Below are 27,078 nucleotides of genomic sequence, written 5' to 3'. Positions count from 1 at the left end.
TTTCTTTCTCATAAAAAGTTTGACTTAGAACAGTCTGGTTCTCAGCCATCAATATGTTAAATTGGAGAACTAAATATAGCACAAAAGACAAAAATAGAAAGTGTCAGAATGAAATTTCTGATATGTACTGGATATAGTAGAATGGACGAAGTCAGAACTAAAATTTTTCCATTTAAATAACTAAGCATCACAGAAGAAAATTGAAAAGAATGCTTGTTAAGAATGGACAAAAGAAGAAGAGTTGAACATGCTATAACCAACAATCCTAGTGGGAAGAGAGATGAGTGTCGATTATGGAAGATGATTTTGTTTCCTAGTGAGTGAAACAGACTGGAAAGTAATTCATGAAGAAATTGATTGTAGTGATGATGTCTATCATTCTTGGCAAAGTTTGGGCGCTTGAACAGCATATCTAATCAGCAAGTATGGTAAACTCTAGACTACTGCAGACAACTTATTACCATAACAGCAAAAAGAAGTCATCTTCACACACAGAAGTCCAATGGACTGTATTCGTTTAAGTGTGAAGAATTTAAATACCCACTACTTAACAGATGGCACAAAAAATTGTATACAGAAAGTACCTAAAACAGATTTGCTAACTCGTATTTAAGCAGTCAAATGAAGCTAGAATAAGAATCTAGCATGACTTCTCCACCAAGCTATTTTTATGGATAACTATCAGAAATGTAATTAGCTTAAAAACGCTGGTATCTTTTATTAACAGTAGAAGTAACAGTTGTATAGTATTAACATCACATCACAAAGAATAACTGAAATGATCACTGAAGCCAATGAACACCAAATATACTCCATTGGATCCTCCTGACATTGGTTGAAAAGAACATAACAGACACAATGATAAAAACAAAAAAGGAAAGAAGTCGGTCACAATGTATTAGGAAAATAAACTTATATGATTCCTGAAGATAGCCCAATTTTAAATAATAGTTTCGTGGAAATGCAATGAGAATATTTATTTTTTTGAATATTATAAATTGTTTCAGGGTCGAGGTAAAGAAAATGGTAAAGTCAGTAGCTGGGATATAAAAATATTAATGAAATTTGTACAATATACGATGCAATGCAGTTCAGAGTTTGTGATCTCAATAGAGGAATGTGTTAATAATGAAATGGAAACACATTAAGAGATATATGTCTATTGGTTTGATCAGAAAAAAGTATTGTACACAAAAAATAACAAAATAAAATCAACTTAGGCCTTCAGCAGTTTCTGAGATAATGAGTCATTAAATAAGCAAATATAACATTGGTAGTAATCTCCCTTCCACAGCAGCGAATCCTAGTATTCATTACTATTCTGAGTCTAAGTCGATATAGACTTCTGTTTATTCTTTTTTTTTTATATATATATTACAGAGAATGGATTTTGCTTCTGTATTGGACTGACACCATACTTCAATCCTTTTGGTATTATATTTGCCTCTTTGTCTCATTATTTGGTTCTTTTCAGTATTAAACTTGGCTCTGATTGACTGGACGGTGAGACTGTTGGTGTTCCAAATAAGTACTTCAGTACGATTCTTGGCATCTCTCAGTGCAGTCCCTACCTGGAGATCCGATTGAGTGACTATTTTACCTCCGGAGAATTTTACACTGAGGGACAAGAGCCAGAACAGGTCACATTGTCACTCAATTGTACCTACACTGATTTCACATTTCTGATAATCCTACTTGTCTGTGGTGTAATAATCATGATGAAGATCTGGAACACATTCTTCTATAGTGTCCATCCATAAACCACAAAAGAAGTAAATTACAATCATCAGTACCAGTTGCAGAAGACACAGCTCTGCAGTATATATATTGACTACACCCCAACTCTGGCTACTAGCAACAGGCATCTATAATGAACACCGATCAAAATACCCCTCATTTCTCGTGAAAAACAACAACTGAATAGACTACAGGGGACTATAGTGAACTTTATGTTGTCAGCAAACAGCTGGGTACATTAAGAAGATTGATTGATAGACTTCTGTTATTTCTTATTACTCTCTTACACATTGCTCTAAAAACTAATCCAAAAATTGTTGTGAAAGGAGTTAATGTTGCAGTTTCTATATCCAGTAGTAAGCTAAAGGAAATCCAGGAAGCAAGAATTTACTTTTATTGATTTATATCATTGCCAAAGCGTGAGCGCCTATGATGTAGAATTTAAAAAAAAAAAAAACATTACTTTAAGTCTGCACCTATGATGTGGAATTTTCTTAAAAAAAAAAAAAAAAAAAGAAAAACAAGTACATTGCTTTAACTGTTTGAATATGAAATGAATGTATTTTTTTCATATCAATGAACATCATTACTAAAGAATATTGGGCCTATTCTCTCAACACAATAAAAAATTGTGCAGTTATTTTCTACTGCTAACTCTTGTAACATTATTTCACAACAACTTCAATAGCATTCGACGGTGTTCCAAATTTTGCAGGCCTGTGTAATTTATTTATACATAAACAAAAACTTAAGATAAATATTTACTAGTATAATGAGCTATACTAATTGAATTTGATTGTTTTATAATAAGAGCAAATTTACCTTGTCGCAATCCCTTATCACACACAAGTAAAACCTTTCTAAATATTTTCTGGGGTTCACTATGTATTGTTGTTCCTTTTTCCTCTATAGCTCCATCATTTTAAATTTGAAAGATTAACTACACTTAATTACAATTATTAAATCACAATATTACACCTACAGTACAAATATACAAATAACTTCGAACACACAACTTTACATCACCACTACATGGAAGGAAGTTTTGTGAATAAGTATACAGGTCAATGATATAACATGGGTTAAAACACAGTATTTATAAACACTTTGACGAAATTAAGACGCAATGATAACAAAGCGTGAGAGGAACAGTCTTGTCAGTAACTTCTCTTCTCTTCTTCAGATCCCGCTAGCACTGCCTTTGTGCTATATCACGAAGGCAGTGCTGCTAGCCAAGTTGTGAGCTCTGCGAAGGCACCTAAACGATAACATTAACACTTTAATACTGCACCAGCGTCCAAAACAAATCTACATATTTACTGATTCCAAATTATCAGAACCATACAACAGTATTTTTAGAAACAGTTCAACCATATGCAGTACAACAAATTCAACACAAAATAGTGAATCCCAGTTACTGAGAAATGCGAGGAAATGAAATAACAAACTACACAAAAGAAAAGTGTCTTAGAAATAGCACGAGGAAAATTAAAACCATTTTGCTATCTAAAGCAAGAAGACTGGAAGACAGGAATCATAGAAAACTCGCGAAAAAGACTCCAAACAAAATACACATAAAACATATGGTCACACATAAAGTTCAGCAGTATGTCAGGGAAATAGCAATCTAGTTACAGGAGAATATTTACATAATTTCATTCTCATAAATGCATCCATATACGGAAAATACAATTAAGAACCATAAACCACTAAACACATCCTCCTACAATGCACATCCAGAAAAATAAAAGCAATTACCAATAACCTGAAATTCTAGGCATTAACATATATTGGACGCCATGTAATCAACTAATCGTTTGAAAACACAAACTGGTACTTAAGCTTAAGAAATAAATGATTTTTTTTTTATTTTATTTAACTAGCTAGCAAATACAAATTAAAATTATAAAACAAAAATGTTTCTAGCCACTACTGTAAGAGCCAGGCTCATGTACGGTGTGGTCTTAGCCAATAATATAACATAAAATTTAGAAGGACAGAAAAGGGAAAATAAGTTTCAACACCTGTACTTTTAGATATGATTTATTTAGATGCCATAAGGCGTCCAGTACTGTTCATTAATATCATCTATCAATTAATACTTAAGTGTTTTGTTACACTGTCCAGGCTTATGAAAGGTCAATGCCTTCTTACAGACAGTGCAACTAATAACAGAGAATCCTTATAGATATGTAACAGCACAAGTGATTCAACATCAGTGTTATAAAATGGGGTTCTAGAACAATATACAGTACAAATATCCTTATAGATAATATACTCTGACATCATATATTTACATATAGAAGAAAAACTCCCCAATATTATGCACAACCTCCGAGTACAGTCAAAATAAGTAAAAAGTTGATCACAGATGGAGAAAACACATCATGGCTACTTACTATGGCCACAATACATTACACTTCTGAAAAAATGAGGCATTTTTATTGTAGACATGGAGTAATAAAAAGGGTCATGGATTTGTTTTCCTCCATTTAGGAAAAACAGCATAACTTTTGCCACAGTGATTGTTTCTTTTTCCCATTTTTGTGTCTGAATTTTGAGTTTGGACTTGAGTTCACAACAATAGTACCTCTATGAGTAAGTGCACTAACAATTGCTTGATCGAAAGCTTCTTTCAGATCCCGCTGTGTGAGGGCTGATGTCTCCACATAGGTGGCAGCACTGATGCGACGGGCAAGATCATGAGCTTGTGTTTCCGACACTGGAGCTTGACCATATCGTGCCAATTCTTGCAGCTGCCTTGCATCACGTCGTCTGTCACACTGTGTACCTACTAGAATAAGTGGTGCATCTGGACACAGGCGCCGAATTTCAGGCAGCCATTTTTCTGATATGTTATGGAATGATGTGGGGTTAATAACACTGAAGCATACAAGGAATACGTCAGAATCTGGATAGCACAGAGATCTCAAGGGGTCGAAATCGTCCTGAAAAAGAACAGTAGAATATTAGTCTATTTTGAACTCATTACAAAGCAAATTTATATAATCACTGATGAATTGTTAAGTTATTTGAATAAATAAATAACGACTTCATTGTGTTAACATTATAAATTTTTTATGTTATGTTACCCGATTGATTAGTTTCGATATTGTTTGCATCATCCTCTAAATCCTAGTCTAATATAATGTTAACAAAGTGAAGTCATTTATTTATTCAAATAACTTAACATTTCATCAATGATTATATAAGTGTTAAAAAGTGTATTCAAGAATGGAAAAAAATTATCTGTATGGAAAAGTAAGGAGAATAACGCGAAAATCAAGAATCTGTTACTGAAAATCAATTAGCATATTTTATGTATTTACTCTATAAATATTGTCAATATCTTCCATTCATTTTCGCTTTATCCATAAAATGGGTAACAATTTCTTGATATTTGATAATCAGTAATAATATTAAGTAAAGAATCAATTAACTATACACTAAACTTCTTTCGATACAAAATGAAATGGATTTTGCAGCAATGTGTTGATTAATTTTTCCAATATTTCGATACCATTTACAGGTTCCATTCTGAGTCATATCACCCGAATTTTGAAAGGGTCACCTATTTTGTTGATCTGTTGCACTTGGAATTTTTGGATGGTAAAAATAAAAATCTGACTGCCATGGTTTTCTTAATTAAAATTAAAGGTGTGTCTACATTCATGCAGCAGAAATCAGTAAGTTAGAATTCTCATGTTTTCATGACCTATGGCTGCCACACCTAATATTAGGAGGCAGAATGGATCTCATCCATAAAAGTTTGTAACAGAATCACCCTGTATGTAAAGATATTTCGGGAATAAACAATTTCTACATTTTTATTAGTGACAAATTATTGTCAGAAGAACAGATGCCAAAAATAATATACTCATACAATCCAACCAGATTTCGAATTAGAGGTAGACCTTTGATGAGATGGAGAGATCAATTTTATTCTTTTGAAGACGGAACACGCCAGCAGGCCTAAACCTTGACGTGGATGGTGACAAATTATTATACTACAAAATATCTACTTTCTAAGTTGACAATCTTCAGATTTACATTAGTGTGATGCTATACAACGCTGTAACCTTACATAACTGGATCAATAATTTCATTTGTTGAAGAATACTTACAGTATTTTTATCGCATGTATGAGTATGTTTAAAAACTATTTTTATCACATGTACGTTTAAAAACTAAATATGATTATAGAAAGCTTAATTTCATTCCACGGAAGAGATCTCTAGTACTCAACAACCTTCTTGGAAAGTCTGAATAATGTGAAAATGCTTAAATTTATTGGAACAGCTATAGTGATCTACGATGTTGTGTACTTAAGCTGCTTTAAAACAAATCTGGTCCACAGTAAAATCCTAATTTTCACTCCATTTGTATTATATAGTTAAGTCCAGGGAAAATATACTGTTTAAAGTTGTGCTAAACAAATTGTCCATGACCATCTTCTTTGAAAAGAATTCAGTTGACACATTCGTAACTAACCCATAATGCCAAAGTTAAATACGAAATATATAGAATACTAGAGAAAGAACATGTCGAATACCACTTTCTGCATACCAGAAAATATAGATTAATATTAAAATCTCGATATTGTATAGAATTATACTTAAAAAAAAAAACAGAAAGAAAACACATGAGCACGTGCACACACATTCTCTCTCTCTCTTGCTCGCTCGCGCGCGCATGCACGCACGCACGCACATACACACACACACACACACACTACATAAAGTCAAGAAAACTGTGAAGAAAGATGTCCATAAGACAGGTTTTTGGAATATATTGTGCAATTTTCTTCTAAATCTAAAATTTTCACAAAGCACAATAAGCTTAATTATTATAATTACATATGAAAGAACTAAGGAAATCAACATATATTTCAACAGAAAGTAACAACTGAAATACCCAGGCATCTATATCGAAAGTAGATTTACCTTCAACAGGCAGGCAGATCACATTACCCAAAAGACAACCTCCTTAATAAATATGTTAACAAGAATAGCAAAACTGAAATGGAGATTACAACATATAGCACTGAAAACAATGTACGATGGAGAAACAGTACCAGTCCTAGCATATGGAACACCTATATGGGAAGGCGTGATTCTAAAGCAAAAACGAGGTAGCGGACAAGTTGGCCAATGAAGCAGCTACAGGAGATGCACGTATACACAAATATACCAATGATAGCATTAGTTAAGGAATAGAAAGACAAATTTACTTATAAAATGGCAAGAAAAATCGATAAACTCCATAAAAGGGAATGACTGCAAAACGTTCCTTACAACAGTAAATGACGGACTTCAATTTAAACTATGCCCAACACCAGAATTCACAGCCATAATGACAGGACATGGAAAAACAAAAGCTTACGTCCACTGATTTCGACTCCTATATGAACCAACATGTATCTGCACCTGAGGCCTGCAAACAGCACGACATTTAACATACGAGTGTGAAAATTTGAAAACTCAATGCCAGAAAATGATACAAACAATATTAATAGATGGAGGAAAGTGGCCTACTACAAGCCATGAACTTTTAAAATATCATGTATCAGCTTTCATACAGTTTATTAGGAACACAGACTTCAGTTTTTTTATAAATAATGTACATAGGGGAATAGTTGTTAGGACTTAAGATGGATATATGTATGTAAATAAAGTAAAAATAATGGAACACATAACTTTGTTAATGTATTCTTCATCTTACGATGTTTGGTGACGTATACACGTCCGTTGATGTGACATATTAATGAATTTAAATACTATTATAGTCACAATCATGCCATGGTATGAAAGAAAAATTTCACAACCTCGAGCGGGAATCGAACAAATTTTTCTTTCATACCATGGCATGATTGTGACTATAATAGTATTTAAATTCATTAATATGTCACATCAACGGACGTGTATACGTCACCAAACATCGTAAGATGAAGAATACATTTGTAAAAGATTCTTTCAACCCATAAGCAGTGCTGACTAGATCAGACGCTATGGACAGTATTCTATAACAGAGTCGCCAGTATGAAAGGATAATTCCAAGCCTTTGGCGTGAGACGAACTCGATAGCTCAGTGGTAGAGTGCCTGACCGGAGAACAGGAAGTCGCAGGTTCGATTCCCGCTCGAGGTTGTGAAATTTTTCTTTCATACCATGGCATGATTGTGACTATAATAGTATTTAAATTCATTTGTTAATGTAATCTAATAAAGTTGCAATTGAAATCATGAAGTATTAACTGAGGTCAGTGGAGCTTGCTGATGAAAAAAAAATAAAATAAAATAAAATAAAATAAAAAAACATGCACACATTGAGATTAGAGAGGGAGAGAAGACGGGAGAGACAGGTAAATAACAATGAATTAAATTTGCATTGTCCTTGTATCAGATAAAGTTAGTCATCCTCAGTGTTATGCAGAGTTCAAATACTGTCATATGTCAAATTGTGTTTGCGGTTTGTGTAAAAATAGTAATATGGAGTGATATAAACTAAATTCTCAAAAGGGTCTCTGTATCGTCTGTCTATATTTTATATTTCAGATGCAGACAGTACCAAATAGTGTCATTTGACATTTTAGGGGCCTGAACATACATAGACCAAAGTTTAAACTGAAATCTTTGACGGCTTCTTGGACTCAGGTCAGGCTTGTGTGCTTAGACCAGAACTAAATATTTCTACAGGTTTTGTTTTGGGCCATGATAGCATTTTTCCTTTTAATAAAATAAATAACATGTTAATAATTAATTTTTCACTACAAAAATTAAGAAACAGAGAATCTTTGTTCTAAACCTGCAACCAATATTTATAGGAAACCCTTGTCTTATGCCTCCAAGTGGCAACTATACAGCCACATATTTCATTCTTAACGTGAAACATCTACATTCTAGACAGATACAAGAAAAATAATTGTATTGTCGAAGGCAATGAATTTTTCAGAAGAAAAAATCCAACATATGACTTTCTCCAGATATGATGTAAAGGTAAGGAGGTCATACAGTATGATAAATTATTTTTGTGGTTTGTATAAAAATCATAATGCCGAGTGATATCATAAACTAAATTCTCTATACACTACAATGCTAAACAAAGTAGGCCTACATATTGTATTTTATTAGTCCAGCACAGATGTTTCACGCAGTCAATGGGAGTTTCTTAAATCCCCTGTCAATTTTAATTAAATAATGAATCAGAGCAACAGGTACCTCACATTAAACTGATTAGTGCACAATAATGAGTAACAACATGCATCAGCAATGACCAGTAAGTAGCCTACTCATTTTCACATTACACATACAAAGTGATTTACTTATTACTTTGTTGATGTGCTTGTTTCCCCACTTAAGGTTGTCTTTATCGCAACTGCATTATTATACCATAAATATGTTGAGTAAACATCATTAATCTCTTAATTTTAGCCTTCACCAGCAGAGGTGAATGGACTGGGCCTTGAAATTTTGGCTCATGCAGACCTCTATAATATCTAAATGCAGATATAAGTCCCTTTTAAGCTAAACATAAATCAGGCAAAGGAAGTTCATGCTTAAACGAAGACCATCTATGAGCCTTGTATATCCCATCCTCTGAAAGATACCACATAATTATCTCTGAAAACAATGGTTTGTCATTGGTCTTCTATTTGGCAAAAGAAGATCTGTCCCGAAATTAACATGGAGGCATCTTAGAGAGCTAGATATTACATTAAAAATTTGCACATTTTGAAAGTCACTGAAAATTTTGTATCATCATCATGACCTATATTTCAATTTTCACTTCATTACATTTTTATTTTACCTATTACTATGGTGCATTCAACTAATCCCTCTGCAGGTCAAGTGTAGTTCTTAAGGTTCATTTTCGCCTGTCCGTGCTATGTCAAGTCTAGTCCTGCAAGGGTGAGGGTGAAAGAAGAAAAATAAAGGTGTATCATCCTTATAAGCAGGCAGAGCATTGCGGACGGAATAGTTGAATGCACTGTATATTCCTCTGCAATGTTCTATCTCCACATATTATTAATGTATTTTTTTTAAATTCAGAACCTTGTGGTCATTTACATTATTGTAAACTGATGTATGTATCAGAATAAACAAGTCAGTCAACATCTTCGCCTGTTATCTTAACAAGGAAAATGAATTCTGTATTACAGGTGCTCCCAATCCACAAATGGAATTCAATACACAGACTAACAAACTCCCAAAAAAAGTCTTACCCAAAATTATCAGAAGATATTGGAAACTAACCATCTAGAACTGATATTACTAAGTATCCATATTGTGAAGAAATTAAGAACAATACTATCCCATTCCGGAAGTCTGCTGTTAAAAATACTTCTAAATTTCTAGGTGCTTGTGAATTATCACATATTTATAATCTGCATTAACTCTAGAACTGCAGAGATGTAATAAGAACAAAAATTAATTATATGAAAGTGCTAATAAACATAGCACTAAACTCTCGAATTCGCCCATATATTGTAAGCGATAATATTAGTATTCTATTATAAAGACAGCAGAGTGCACATTATATAAAGCTTAACGTATGTTAAAATCAGTAAGTATGGAATTTTAACTACTCACCTGACCAGCTGTATCACATAGCTGCACACTTATGGGGTGGCCATCTACTCGTACCAAAACTGTAATTTAAGTACATATGATATTAGGAATGTTCCTTCTAAGAATAACTCAATCGAAAATAAAAAGATAAACTACTTCTGGTCATATGTGACATTTTTGGACTATTTAGTCATTTTTATCTAGCAAAAGCAAAGTATATGTCATTAAGAAAACGCCGATGCAAATAAACTATTATAAATATGTAAAACCTGAAGCCAAAATAGGCATCCAACAGCCTAACCCTTGTTTTTTTAGTGGAAGTTGATGACAGAACTTTGTATGTGCATTTCCTTATAATTACTTAAAATTTACTATGGATATGAGTAAATAATTTTTAATTTCAATCAATCGATCAATCGCGGTAATGAATAAATAAGGAAGGCAGACTGCAAAATAAATGGCAAAGTTAATTTGCATCATGATATATAAACACACGGCAGCCAGGAAAGCAGAATTCTTGTGATTTCATGACCTCAGCACTGCAAGACGAATTTTCATAATTGCATTCTGACACTTCACCAAAAGAAATAAATCTTACTACAACTTTTATTTTACGTTGCTGACTGCAAATTAACATCTTATGATACAGGATAGTGAATCAAATGGCTATTTATAAGCTAAATTTTACAGCTTTCTCAAATTTAAAAAATAAAAACAACATTTTTTAGTATTGCTAATCACACTTTAGAAAAGACTGTGAGTTTCTAATATCAAAGTATGATTTAAGACACAAAGATATAAGAATAACATATAAATAATAATTTCCAAAAGAAGAGATGTATGTATGATAGCACAATATAAAAAATAACTACAGCATAAATAAAACAGACAATAGTATTACACACATTAATGTACAGATTACAATGCTGAATGTCAAGGTGAGACAATTTAATCAACAGAAACGACAGAAATTAAATTTGCAGTGCACGCAGGTAGATATGGCAAAAAAATTAACACAATTCATATCGTACCAAGCGAGTTGGCTCAGACGGTAGCATTTGAGACTCGCATTCGGGAGATTCCGGGATCAAACACTGTGGCCGGCCAATCTGATTGGGGTTTTCCATGGTTTCCCTCAGTTACAAAGGCAAATACCGGATTGGAAATCTACATACCCTGCATGATTCATCACCACCTCAATCACAAATAGCATAAACATTAATAAAAGTCTAAAATCAGTTACATGAATGCAAGCTATTTACAATACACAAAAGAAACAGACACTCAACAATAGTAAGAACGATCTACTGGTATACCCACAGATTCTAAAATGTGATATGACAACAGACATTAAAGTGTGCATAAATAAACTTGACAAAATATTTCAAGTCTACAGACAAAATATAATACAATATGAGCATGAAAAAAATCCAATCACGTCGTCATATATAATTCTAAACTAGACACTAGAATGCACACCTTGTGAGATGGAAAGCAAAGATAGGCTGAGGTGAAGATGGTGAAATCAGAATAATCATACTGTAATTATGGAATGACAGAAGAAGAAATAGAAGATCTTTTTATACGAGAAGCACTGGACTCATTCTAGAAGTTACCAGAAGCTAAAATTCCATGCCTTTGAATGGGTTGAATCCATTCCTTTCCATTCCACAGCTACTATTCGTGATCTAAATATGCAACTAATCCAGTTTAAAATTTAATAAGGCAAAGTAAAACAATTCTTTATTCAATGTCCATCTTAAATTATGGAGATTATTTATTCAGATCCACATTGTTGACAGTGTTCATAGCATGAACTGTATTAGTTGATTATTAAACAGTTAAAAATGTAACATTTATAAAATCAGTGTATGTAACCCATTATCTATTGAATGGATACTTCAGATCTACATAATATGAAGATTTGGTACTAATGGAACAACAACAGAATGAGAACATCAGAGGAAACATAGGAAGCAGTCGGCTTGGGTAGCATAGTCGGTACCGTGCTGGCCTTCTGTGCTCGAAGTTGAAGGTTCGATCCCAGCTCAGGTCGATGGCATTTAAGTGTGTTTAAATGCGACAGGCTCATGTCAGTTGATTCACTGGTATGTAAAAGAACTCGTGTGGGACAAAATTCCGGCACATGGCGATGCTAATGTAACCTCTACAGTTGCGTCATTAAATAAACCATAATTTAAAATTTTAACATAGGAAGCATAACAATTAATCAAGAAATTCAATCCTGCAGTTGCAATGTTCACTAAAAATCTCAGGATATAGGTACTGGGAATCGAACCTTAATTGCTTTGCTGCATGTAATAAGAAATATACATAACTGTATTATTATCTCACATTTTACATGCAGTGAGCATGGTACAAAGGCTTATGAAGTTGTGTCGCAGTTACAGTAAACATCATGAAACAAAACTGTCACCTCTTTACCGAATAAACATGATGCAAATTTGTATCTCTTATAATATAATACAGAAAATTATCAGTTTTGTATAATACAATCTGTCATTTTGGGCTAGTGTACTTAAGTGCGAAATTCAACTTATTTTCAACTTATTATGGTCACAGTACCTCACAAAGAGGGCTTCTTATGAATCAATATCATAGATTATTTTGCCATAAAATCAGTTTTGTCAGAAATAGATAACGACACTTGATATTCTCCTGGTACATAAAATACAGTAACAGAAGACAAAGTACCTTCACAAATCACTGTTACTATGTTCATTCTCCCATGACATGAAGCACCTCCAGTTAACCAAGGGTTATGAGTGAATGAATGGAGAAAAAAACACACACACACACACACCCACGCACGCGCGCACGCACGCACACACCATTTTTTTTTCTGGAAACATTCTGAATACATAAATCATTTTTAACTTCCATGATGATTTCCATAACAATATTCATGTAGCCCAATCCTACTGCAATACAGTTTTATATGATTTTGTGTGTGTGTGTGTGTGCGTGTGTGCGTGTGTGCGTGCGTGCGTGGGTGCGTGGGTGGGTGCGTGGGTGCGTGCGTGCGTGTGTGTGTGTGTTTTGTGTGTGGAAATAGTGAATTATGAAAGTACAGCATTATGAGAAAATACTGTTTGACAAGATTCCCATATGTTATTTGTAGTACTTTCGGTTATCATATGGTCCATTGCAAAAGGGAAATAACTCAAAATTTAAAGTTTTGAGAAACCTGAATTTTAAAGCTTTATGTTGCTGTAAAAACTCCAATTAACACACACTAATTTGAAAATTACAGTATATACGAGTATAAAACAGAATTTGGAATAATTTCAATGGTCCTTTGATTTGTCATAACATAAATCTTTAAAATGCAGGTTTCTCAAAACTCTAAATTTCGAGTTGTTTCCCTTTTGGCCCATTAATATTAAATCCCAAATTGTTTAAATATGCCTCTCAAAATTGCATAAATATATTCCTGAGTTTTTTTTTTAATATTTGTTGAATAATAATTTATACAGTCATATTCCAGAAGAATGGAAGACATCAGTGATAATACCCACATGTAAAAAAAGGTGACCAAGATTGTGATTATTACAAAGGTATAAGCCTACTGAACAATGACTCTGAAATATATGCCAAAAGATTTTCAGTGATATCAGAAATAATATAAAAAATATTATTATCTGAAGAGCAAAATTATTTCAAAAGGGAGAGGTCACATTCAGGATATATATTATTTTAATGTACCGAAGTACATATGATATTTCCATGCAGATATTCTGCGTCATCATGCGATGAAAGAGTAATGGAACGGAGAAAAATTCTCTCCGGTGCGGGGACTTGAACCTGGGTTTTCAGCTCTACGTGCTGATGCTTTATCCACTAAGCCACACCGGATACCCATCCCGGCATCGGACAGAATCGTCTCAGATTAAGTTCCAACTCTTGGGTTCCCTCTAGTGGCCGCCCTCTGCACTACGTCATGGATGTCTATGAACGTAGAACTGAAGTCCACATATGTGCTGAGGTGCACTTGTTATGAGTCAACTGCTAACATTTGCCGTGACGTAAATTATGATTGACTACTACGAACTTTACATGCAAATGGAGCATCTATATCCTTCATCTGCATCAATACTATCAACAATTATTGTAGCAATAGCAACAATACTATCAAAAAAACAAATTGAAGACCGAGAAAACACCATTTGAATGCGGACTAGAGGGAACCCAAGAGTTGGAACTTAATCTGAGACGATTCTGTCTGACGCCAGGATGGGTATCCGGTGTGGCTTAGAGGATAAAGCATCAGCACGTAGAGCTGAAAACCTGGGTTCAAGTCCCGGCACCGGAGAGAATTTTTCTCCATTCCATTACTCTTTCATCGCATGGTGACGCAGAATATCTGCATGGAAATATCATATGTACTTCGGTACATTAAAATAATATATATGATATGCGTAAATCACTTCGTGATTTAAGATGGCGCTTATTCAGTCGGATCCCAGCCAACTAGTCACTCATAACGAGTGCATCTCAGCACATATGTGGACTTCAGTCCTACGTTCATAAACATCTATGACGTAGTGCAGAGGGCGGCCACTAGAGGGAACCCAAGAGTTGGAACTTAATCTGAGACGATTCTGTCCGACGCCGGGATGGGTATCCGGTGTGGCTTAGTGGATAAAGCATCAGCACGTAGAGCTGAAAACTCGGGTTCAAGTCCCGGTGCCGGAGAGAACTTTTCTCCGTTCCATTACTCTTTCATCACATTCAGGATGTTTATTTGCACTCTCTCAAGTTACAGAGAATTCAATATCCATTCATTTTTAATAGGTCTACATGTTTCATAGATTTTAAAAAAGCATTTGAAATGGTCAAAAGGGACAATTATGGGAAATTATTATTTATATAGACATTCTAAATCACCTGGTCAAGACTATTTAAAGTACTTATATGAATAACATAATAAAAATAAATAATGATAATGGCATATCCGAGAATTATAAAGATGTCAAACAAAGAGTTAGACAAGGATGCCCACTATCACCTGTATTATTTAAGACGCAGATCAGTCAGTGGCTAAATCAACTGAGAACAAATAAATATTTTACAGAACCTTTTCATACACTCTTATCTACTGATGACCAAGTTATTTTACAAGATTCATAAAATAATTTGCACAAATTATCAGTACTAGTAAAGTCTATTCAAATTCCTTGAGTGCAGTTGGATGTTCAAAGAAGCCACGAGAAATTTGAACAAACAATATACAACATTGCAAAGGAATATAATTTAGAAATTTCCACAAATAAAATGAAAGTTTTTTAATTTTTCGGTACAGAACACTGAAGAACAAAAAATATATTAATGAATAAATCTTATATCACATTAATGCTATAGTTTCAACTGGAATCTTGTTAGGGATGGACATATTGTTATTGTTATTATTATTATTATCATCATTATCATCATTTGCGGATAGTTTAATTGTATTTCTTGTCATTTTTGTGAGAAAGAAGAGGTGGTTAAGCTCCAAGTCAATCCTCTTGTGCATGGTTTTGCTTTGTCTGGTAGTATAACAATTTTAGATACATTTTTATATATCATATTAATGCTATAGTTTCAACAGGAATCTTGTTAGGGATGGACATATAGTTATTATTATTATTATCATCATCATTTGCGGATAGTTTAATTGTATTTCTTGTCATTTTTCTAAGAAAGAAGAGGTGGTTAAGCTCCAAGTCAATCCTCTTGTGCATGGTTTTGCTTTGTGTATTAGTATAACAATTTTAGATACATTTTTATATATCACATTAATGCTATAGTTTCAACCGGAATCTTGTTAGGGATGGACATATAGTTATTGTTATTGTTATTATTATTATTATCATCATCATCATTATCATAATTTGCGGATAGTTTAATTGTATTTCTTGTCATTTTTGTGAGAAAGAAGAGGTGGTGAAGCTCCAAGTCAATCCTCTTGTGCATGGTTTTGCTTTGTCTGGTAGTATAACAAGATACATTTTTATATATCACATTAATGCTATAGTTTCAACCGGAATCTTGTTAAGGATGGACATATTATTATTATTATTATTATTATTATTATTATTATTATTATTATTATTATTATTATTTTTATTATTATTATTATTACCATCATCATCATCATCATCATCATCATCATCATCATTTGCGGATAGTTTAATTGTATTTCTTGTCATTTTTCTAAGAAAGAAGAGGTGGTTAAGCTCCAAGTCAATCCTCTTGTGTATGGTTTTGCTTTGTCTGGTAGTATAACAATTTTAGATACATTTTTATATATCACATTAATGCTATAGTTTCAATCGGAATCTTGTTAGGGATGGACATATAGATATAGATATTATTATTATTATTATTATTATTATTATTATTATTATTATTATTATTATTATGATCATCATCATCATTTGCGGATAGTTTAATTGTATTTCTTGCCATTTTTTTCTGAGAAAGGAGAGGTGATTAAGCTCCAAGATAATCCTCTTGTGTATGGTTTTGCTTTGTCTATTAGTATAACAATTTTAGATACATTTTTATATATCACATTAATGCTATAGTTACAATCGGAAACTTGTTAGGGATGGACATAGTGCAAACAGACAGAAAGTGAAAACTTTCTACTGTTCTCCAACCAGGAGATTAACCGTGAAAGGAATGTGCTTACTATTGCGTCATCTATTGGAGCGAAGTAGATAGATAATATTACCGTTATAAGTCAGTTTAAAAAAAGATGCGCTCTCCTACATATGTTATTTCCTGTATGGAGGGATTAAAAGACTAGGAAATTAACCGTGATCTAATTTTGTAACTAGGGTAGTACATATATGTGTATCAGTGTTATCGTTTGTGCTTTGAGAGTTAGCCAATGGAGATGCGTGTACCCACGTGTGTGACCTTATGACATCTTATGACATCAACATTCATTCATAGCATCAGCCCGCTGCGTCTCATTCCCCTGAGACTTTCTCCTGGTTGGAGTACAGTACATGGACTCCCAAAAACTACAAAATGCATTTCCGTCAAAATCTCGAGTTCGAATTTTTCAGCAGTGTAATAGGCCTCTTTCTTTTTATACCATCACAAGACTAAAAAGAGGATACTAAGAAAGAAATGACGAAAAGAACAGAAAGAAGGAGAAATAATACAGAAAAATAGACAGAAATAACAAATACAAAGATTAAAAAACAAATGCATGAAAGGAATTAACAAAGAAGGATAAATAAATATACAAACTCTGGTAACTCCCAACTACTTTCTAAAACAGGATTAGAAGGCCTCGCATATAGAATTGTTTCGTATACACAGGGCCTAACGCAATTACGAAGAAGCGATTATTCTGCGTCACACTTATCTTCAAATGAAATATCAAGGAAACTGTCTGATAATACATTCCACGTGGGAAAAGAACGCTTTTATCTTTGTCAAAGAATCTAAATAGCTCTGGGGACCAGCAACCTTACTGCGTAGTTTATGAAGTAACTTTTCTTTCTTTCTTTTTTTTTTTTTAATATTATTTGCTTCAATATTACAAGTGTTTCCAACATTAAAAGAAAGACATAATGTCTTTTAATACGACAATTTATTGTCCCATATTATTGAGGCCTGCACTCGCTTATGTCAAACGATTGACCAGAAACCTGATACTATAAGAGTGTAAGGTCTTGTGAATAAGGCGGCCTTACACAAGGAGAAATCGTGTGAAAATGCTTCTTATTCACTGCGCAAGAATAGATAAGGCTCAGTACATAATATTAAAAAATACTTACACACATCTCTATACAGTAATTTAATTTACAGAAATTCCAACACGAGTGAAGCATAAGCACCTAAATCCACAAGACTATAATACTGTAACTTCCAGGAAAGATGAGTTATGGTCTTTCTAGATTAACAGGACGGCAGTGTATAAAAAAAGAACTCCAATTATCCAGAGTGGTACTGAATAACAATAGTCATTAATGATCTAGCTTATAATGAGACGCAATAAGGCGAACAGTAGATCTCTTTACAGTCGGTTATTTAACGACATCATATCAACTACCGGTACTAGATTGATGGAATTTGTGACAGCAAGATCGTATTTGGAGAGATGGCGGCGAAGATTCGCCATATGATTACCTGAAAAGCGCTTTACAGTTGGGGAAAACCTAGAAAAAACCCAACCAGACAATTTGCCCAAGCGGAAATCGAACCCACGCCCAAGCGAAGCTCTAGATAAGAAGGAAAAGATGCTACTGTCTGAGCTACACCAGTGGCTCTCAAAATACTTAAAATTCGTAATACAATAAGCATACTTCGTATCTGTTTTGTAAAAGTGAGAATGCATAGGCCTACACGTAATTTTCTGGATCCAGTAGTGGTATTTTGAAACAAAGTTAATAGAAGAGTTAGAGACCCAATCCAGACTGACCACTTCCTCTGTCTTGCAAATATAACACTTGGATACTATCTTTAGAACGTAATGATTCATGCCACAGCTGCTATCACAGTTATCATTGCATCATACCATTATCTCCTACACCATGACGATTTTATTGAGAATGGTGGCTTATCTCAAATAACCGCAGCAAAGACCTGATAAACTGCAACAATCAAACAGCTGATAAACTGCAACAATTTATCTACACGGCCGAGAAGACAACTTTGGAAGTTATGAAATGTACCTCTTTGCAAAGGATTTCCGTTTATGTTATTCACTGTAATGAAAACACGCAAAATATGTTCAATAATCTGTGACAATGTTTGATTTAAGAATAGGACTATGTACTTGCATCTACAAACGAAAGTTGTGGAGAGGTTCAGACCGCTACAAATAAAAGAATTTATGGTCAACGAATTTTCAAAATACAGAATGTTTCAGAATTCAACTGAAGAAATTTACTTCGTTATAGAGGGGTTGTAGACAAGCAATTTGAGATGGGGTAACCCAGAGTCTCCAATGAAAAATATTCATCAGTTGTTGAAGTTGTTTATATTTGATACTCATAATCCAGTATTAAAATTAAATATGGGTATGGGATGGTTTCGGACCTTATTAGGGTCCAACTGTTAAGAATGAATCAAATATCAGCTTTTGCAGACAAGAAAACGAATCAAGAATGGTATGGACCTCTGGTGAGAGTAATAATTGGGTCCCTTGAGCAAAAAATAAAAAATTACAATTATAATAGCAACAACAATAACAGCGATAATAACTTAACTCCATCGATATTGAACACAGGGACGAATTTCATTCACAGTCACACATTATTTTAACACACTTTCTTTAAATATAGTCTTCTAAACCAGTGGTTTCCAAACTTTTTGAAGGCACGACTCACTTTTGGGCAAGACTTTTTGTTTGCGACCCCCACCTTTGGGGATGCCAAGGCGTAGATGGGAGGATAATATTAAAATAGATTTTAGGAAGGTTGGGTATGATGGTAGAGACTAGATTAATCTTGCTCAGGATAGGGACCGATCGTGAACTTATGTGATGGCGGCAATGAACCTTCAGGTTCCTTAAAAGCCATTTGTAAGTAATTAAGTAATACCATACTGCTACTTAACCCCATTCGAAAAATACAAATCCCTGTCAAATCGGCAATAATGATAATTTTACTCAAAACCAGTGAATATCACCCAACTTCTAATGTGCTAGTACCAGCAAGACGAAAATCGAAATATGCAAACCTGTTTTTCAATTCTTTTTGGCTTCTTACACTACCCTTCCTTGATAGGGTTACCATATGAGAAATCAGAAACCTAGGACATCAAAGATAAAAAATCAGGATACTTCATACTAAAAAAAATTATAAACATAGCCTACCTATTTTGATAGGCACACATGTTTATACAAAGACGTTACAGTTATACTGTTTCGCTTACAAAGATCAGACTTTGTATTTTTCTGATCCACCAACCATTGCTAGAAGCTCGTTGTTTGTCAGAATGTATGTGTAAAATCACTACAACTCATATCCTGAAAATTATTCTGCAAGAATATAATTGTTCGTATTGTGCTTAAAGAGAGGTGATTTCTCTCTTTCGTCCACTGACTCTGAATTAATGAAAATATTTTTTCTATATTTGCATTATGGCCTGGAATTGAAAAAAAAAGAATTGCGCAATTTTCAACAATTCTGAACATAACCCTCGAATTGAACATTTCAAGCAATATTCTGACCACAGCTGATGTGCCAAATATCATTACACTTTTCTCTATTTAAATTTTCAATATATACAGGGTGATTCATGAGATTTACCGTCCCTTAACATTCTGAGCAAAAAAATGTTATATAAACATTTGTCCTAATCTCAATATTTTCAGAATTACACTAATTTGAAGTTGTTTGTAAAATATCATTATTCTTGAGTTTTAAGGGTAAAAGAATATTACAGATAAAGAATGAACTATTCAGGAGTATCATTTCTTTAATTAGCTAATATTCTGAAGCTAAATATGTGTTGTGAATTCCATAGTTGCTTTGTACAATTTTTTTTTTTTTCGATGTTTAACTACAAAACTACATTTTCCTTATGCATTTATCATAATTGTTATAAATCACGCCACTCTTGTAAATGCTTTTAAGACTATACAATATGTATGTATGTATGTACGAGGCGTGTTCTTAAAGTAAGTTCCGTTTTCAATTATAGCCGTCACATCGCTGCAATCGTTATTTTGCGCATGCATATTTTCTTCTTCAATCTTCAGGCAAGCTGTGCATGCAGTTTCAGAGCTTCAGTCCGTGTGTGTGGTTAGTTGTGATCAGTTGAAATGTTTAAAGTGATCGAGCACCCCGCCGACTGTGATATGCGATCTGTTATCCGTTTCTTGAATGCGAGAAACATCAAACCAGCTGACATCCATCGTCAACTTTGTGAGGTGTATGGTGATGATGCCATTAGTGTTGGAATGGTCAGGAGATGGGTTAGGAAGTTCAAAGAGGGCCGCGTCTCTGTGCATGATGAGCAGCGTACCGGTCGGCCATCTTTGGTCAATGACAATTTGATGCATGCTGTCGATGAAAAAAATCATGAGGACAGGAACAAATTGACCATCCCCCCCTACAGCCCGGATTTGGCTCTGAGTGATTTTCATCTCTTCCTGCACCTCTAGAAGTTCCTCGGTGGTAAACGTTTTGATGGCGACGACACCCAAAATCTCATCTCGAAATTTGGCTGGGAACAAATTGACCACCCCCCTACAGCCCGGATTTGGCTCCGAGTGACTTTAATTTCTTCCTACACCTCAAGAAGTTCCTCGGTGGTCAACGTTTCGATGGCGACGACACCCAAAATCTCATCTCGAAATTTGGCTGGGAACAAATTGACCATCCCCCCTACATACCGGATTTGGCTCCGAGTGACTTTGATCTCTTCCTGCACCTCAAGAAGTTCCTCAGTGGTCAACGTTTTGATGGCGACGATGAAGTGAAAACAGCAGTGCGGGAATGGTTTGCATTGCAGGCGGGCGAATTCTACAATGAGGGGATAGAAAGACTTGTGCCACGACTCGATAAATGCCTCAATAATGGTGGAGATTATGTTGAGAAGTAATTGAAGTGTGGGGAATACAATGCAACAAAAATGGTTTGTAAATATCTTCCCGTTTACTTTCTACACCCTTTTGGAACTTACTTTAAGAACACGCCTCGTATGTATGTATGTTATTTCATCCTAAGGATCATACAGGATGATGTTGGGCAGGTCAAAAGAAATTAAAACTAGAAATAGTTCTAAAACTAATACACATTAGAAAAACAATATTAATACTGTATATATAATAACATAGTACATAAAATTGACAAACAGTTTTGCAGCCTCGTGATTGCTTGCATCTGTCGCAACCCCTATACAACTTATGTCTTGCAAATTATTTATTGTTGCATCTTCTATGGAAGGTGAAGCAATATGTATTTGTAGCCTTATATATCGACCAAGAGGATATTTTCGATTTTTCGCAACACTCATTGTCATCAACTTACAAAATATTTTACTATAAAATATTCGGGAAAAGAAAACCATTAGCTTACAAGTTACATTTCCAGATATAGGCAATCAAAATTTAAATGGAAAATCCCTCCAGACTTCCCCGGATGCCATAAAAACCAGGAGATGTCCGAGAAAATCTGGACATATGGTAATCCTATTCCTTGCTGATACTGTATATCTGTCGTCGATTTGCAAAAGGGGACACGTCCAAAATAACAAAGTGTTGGGAAATCGTAAGAAAACAATAACAAACTTAAAAAATTGAAATGTTCATGGATGCTGAATGTATGTATGCATAGTGATCTAATTAGAAAAAAGTATATGAACATTTTAATTTGTTAACTTAGTTATAGTTTTTGCGATTTTCCACACTTTGTTATATGGTACATGTCCTCTTTTGCAATTCAACGACAGATATTTTTAGAACACTTAAACATTTTGAATAGTGTTTTGTAAGGACAAGATAGTAAAAGACACACATAAAATCGACGGATTTATAAGGAAACTTTATTTCCATTCGACATAACATGACAAAAGGAAATTCTATTCATTGCAATGTAAAATTTAGCTATGTACCATATGATACAACAAATACCGAGTTTCTTTTCGTAAACATACAATTAAATTTGAACAATATTTTAAACAGTAGCTTTTTGAGTATTTTCCGGAAGAACTCAAAATAATTACGAGAGTCACAGATGGATACTGAATCTCTTTTCTAGTCAACTGACTTTCAAGTGGCTGAAATTCCAAAAAAATACTAAGGGAAGACTCACTGAAATATTGATGGAATGTTGAAACTATACTTTTTTTTTTTTTTGCAGAGTGCAGACCAGTTCTGGATTAAAAGAATGCAAGAACACCTAAAGTTCGCAAAAAAAATGCCCTTAAATTTTTTTATAGAATTTTCAACCTCGTATTTATGCAAATTAAGTTTCTCATGTATGATTGCTATCAAAACAAAAGCGAGAAATTTTCTTAAATTGAAAATGGTATCACTGTGTGTATTGAATAGAGAGTTTAGATTTGAGAAGCTATTTCTGAAAAACAGGCACATTTGTCACATTAATTATTTTTTACTTTATACAGTATCTACTAAAATATTTATTTTATGTTTAACGATATATTTCTAAATACGACATAAATTTATGTTAATAAGGCATTTTCGTCCATGTATTGTGGGTCCCTATCACCACGGCATGGCGCGTCCTCAGGTTGCGGATAGAGGAGACGGCCTCCAGATATGGAGGGTAGCTGCGAATATATTGAATAAGCAGTCGTGGACAGCCGATAAGGGGTGGTCCTCCAGCTTGGGGGTTGGGCGAAGGGCTAACAACCCATCACCGTAAAAAACAGCTTGTTACGTATCCCTATAATAAGCCTCGGAATAGGACTGATTCTCTGGCACGACCACAGCAAAGGAATAAGGATTTGAGATTTGGCACTTGGAACGTAACTAGTCTTTATAGAACAGGAGGGGTAACATTAGTAGCAAAAGAACTAGCTAGATATAGAATAGACTTCGTAGGAGTACAAGAGGTTAGGTTAGATGGGAATGGCATATCACAAATAGGAGATTACTTGTTGTATTATGGGGAAGGAAACAATAATCACCAATTAGGAACAGGATTCTTTGTTCATAAAAGAATAAAATCAGCAGTAAAAAAGGTCGAATTTATCAGTGACAGGTTATCATATTTAGTACTTAAGGGTAGATGGTGCGACATCATAGTTATAAATGCTCACGCCCCTACAGAAGAGAAAGACGACCATATAAAGAATAGCTTCTATGAGGAATTGGAACATACTTTTGATCAGTTCCCTAGATATCACATGAAAATTTTATTGGGGGATTTCAATGCTAAAGTAGGACGGGAGGATATTTTTAGACCAACTATTGGAAAAGAGAGCCTACACGCAATTAGTAGTGACAATGGAGTTAGATTAGTCAACTTTGCCACATCGAAAAATTTAATTGTCAAAAGTACAACATTCCCCCATAAGGATATACATAAATATACTTGGACTTCTCCAGATGGATTGACACACAACCAAATAGATCACATCTTGATAGATAAACGGAGACATACTAGTATAGTAGATATTCGAACGTTCAGGGGTGCAGACTGTAATTCTGACCATTATTTGGTGATTGGAGAATTAAGAGAAAGATTATCAGTAGCCAAGCGAGTAGAGCAACAAGTTAATATTACTAAATTCAATATTTCGAAATTAAAGGACGAGGAAGCTAAGCAAAATTATCAGGTCGAAATTTCGAATAGGTTTGCCACTTTAGAAAGTTCCGACGAAGTTGAGAAAGAATTAGATGTTAATAGCGTGTGGGAAAATATCAGAGATAGTATCAAAATTGCAGCTGAGCAGAGCATAGGTTATTATGAAACTAAGAAAAAGAAACCGTGGTTTGATGAAGATTGTTGCATGGTAGTAGAAAGAAGGAAACAGGCAAAATTGAAATTCTTACAGGATCCAGTTGAGGAGAAGAGAGATAATTATTTCAATGAAAGACGGGAAGCAAGTCGTACACTTAGGAATAAAAAGAGAGGTTACTTGAAGGAAAAACTGAATGAGGTAGAAACAAATAGTAAGAATAAAAACATTCGAGATTTATATAAGGGTATAAAGGAATTTAAGAACGGATATCAGCCAAGGGTAAACGTGATCAAGGATGAGAATGGTGACTTGCTTGCAGACTCTCCATCAATCCTAAACAGATGGAAAAACTATTTTGCGCAACTACTAAATGTACATAGGCCAAATAGAAATGATCGGGACGAAATTGAAATACAAACTGCTGAGCCATTTATACCCGAACCCACGCTTTCAGAAGTCGAAATTGCGATAGAAAATCTGAAAAAGTACAAGTCTCCAGGTATCGATCAAATTCCAGCAGAATTAATACAAGAGGGTGGGAGTGCATTATATAGCGAAATTTATAAACTTGTACTTGCTATTTGGGAAAAGGAAATTGTACCAGAACAATGGAAGGAGTCCATAATTGTACCTATTTTTAAAAAGGGGGACAAAACCAACTGTGGTAACTTTCGAGGAATATCACTTTTGTTGACGTCGTACAAAATTTTGTCCAATATTCTTTTGAGAAGATTAACTCCGTACGTAGATGAAATTATTGGGGATCATCAGTGCGGTTTTCGGCGTAATAGATCGACTATTGATCAGATTTTTTGTATTCGACAGATAATGGAGAAAAAATGGGAGTATAAGGGTACAGTACATCAGTTATTCATAGATTTCAAAAAGGCTTATGACTCGGTTAAGAGGGAAGTATTATATGATATTCTTATTGAATTTGGTATTCCCAAGAAACTGGTTCGATTAATTAAAATGTGTCTCAGTGAAACATACAGCAGAGTCCGTATAGGTCAGTTTCTATCTGATGCTTTTCCAATTCACTGCGGGCTAAAGCAGGGAGATGCACTATCACCTTTACTTTTTAACTTTGCTCTAGAATATGCCATTAGGAAAGTTCAGGATAACAGGCAGGGTTTGGAATTGAACGGGTTACATCAGCTTCTTGTCTATGAGGATGACGTGAATATGTTAGGAGAAAATACACAAACGATTAGGGAAAACACGGAAATTTTACTTGAAGCAAGTAGAGCGATCGGTTTGGAAGTAAATCCCGAAAAGACAAAGTATATGATTATGTCTCGTGACCAGAATATTGTACGAAATGGAAATATAAAAATTGGAGATTTATCCTTCGAAGAGGTAGAAAAATTCAAATATCTTGCAGCAAGAGTAACAAATATAAATGACACTCGGGAGGAAATTAAACACAGAATAAATATGGGAAATGCGTGTTATTATTCGGTTGAGAAGCTCTTATCATCCAGTCTGCTGTCCAAAAATCTGAAAGTTAGAATTTATAAAACAGTTATATTACCGGTTGTTCTGTATGGTTGTGAAACTTGGACTCTCACTCTGAGAGAGGAACATAGGTTCAGGGTGTTTGAGAATAAGGTGCTAAGGAAAATATTTGGGGCTAAGCGGGATGAAGTTACAGGAGAATGGAGAAAGTTACACAACACAGAACTGCACGCATTGTATTCTTCACCTGACATAATTAGGAACATTAAATCCAGACGTTTGAGATGGGCAGGGCATGTAGCACGTATGGGCGAATCCAGAAATGCATATAGAGTGTTAGTTGGGAGACCGGAGGGAAAAAGACCTTTAGGGAGGCCGAGACGTAGATGGGAGGATAATATTAAAATGGATTTGAGGGAGGTGGGGTATGATGATAGAGACTGGATTAATCTTGCACAGGATAGGGACCGCTGGAGGGCTTATGTGAGGGCGGCAATGAACCTTCGGGTTCCTTAAAAGCCATTTGTAAGTAAGTAACTAAGTAAGGCATTTTCGTTTTATTTTATAACTCATCTGGCCACTTCCTCAGCTCTTTACACAATCCCCGAGGGTGTAGCGACCCATACTTTGGGGACTACTGTTTTAGGTTCTATAGAGAAACATTTTGGTAGTTTGAGAAGGCAAAATCGTAAATTGTACCTTCTAAGTCGAAGATGAGAGGCCAGGGATGTCACTTATATTTTGTCTGATATCTTTTTTTGTTGCTAGTGGAACAGAAACAGTTATGTTTTACATTGCTGACTAGTTTCGAAATTTTCTTAATACTTTTTTCTTGTTCTTTAAGTTTCTATTGCTTAGCACAATCACTTTCAGACTGCCTCATTACTATTGATAAATTTATAGGGAAAAGTGTTGGAA

At 34.4% G+C, this 27,078-nt stretch overlaps 1 protein-coding gene across 1 annotated transcript in view; it reads right to left on the bottom strand.

The window, feature by feature from the left end:
- Positions 1–3,764: 3,764 nt before the first annotated feature.
- The window catches only part of LOC138706107 (cell division control protein 42 homolog), a 41,641-nt gene continuing 18,327 nt past the window's right edge, over positions 3,765–27,078 (bottom strand). The window contains exons 2-3 of the mRNA XM_069835077.1: positions 10,324–10,382; positions 3,765–4,685 (exon numbers count right to left, since the gene is read on the bottom strand). Of these exons, the coding sequence (XP_069691178.1) occupies positions 4,230–4,685; positions 10,324–10,382 (515 nt within the window). The 3' untranslated portion in view covers positions 3,765–4,229. The remainder of the gene's footprint in view (positions 4,686–10,323; positions 10,383–27,078) is intronic.

Source organism: Periplaneta americana, chromosome 9 (genome assembly GCF_040183065.1).
Source record: "Periplaneta americana isolate PAMFEO1 chromosome 9, P.americana_PAMFEO1_priV1, whole genome shotgun sequence".
Lineage (NCBI taxonomy): Eukaryota > Metazoa > Arthropoda > Insecta > Blattodea > Blattidae > Periplaneta > Periplaneta americana.
Note: the sequence above shows the minus strand (reverse complement) of the source record. Positions and strands in the feature narration are given on the sequence as shown.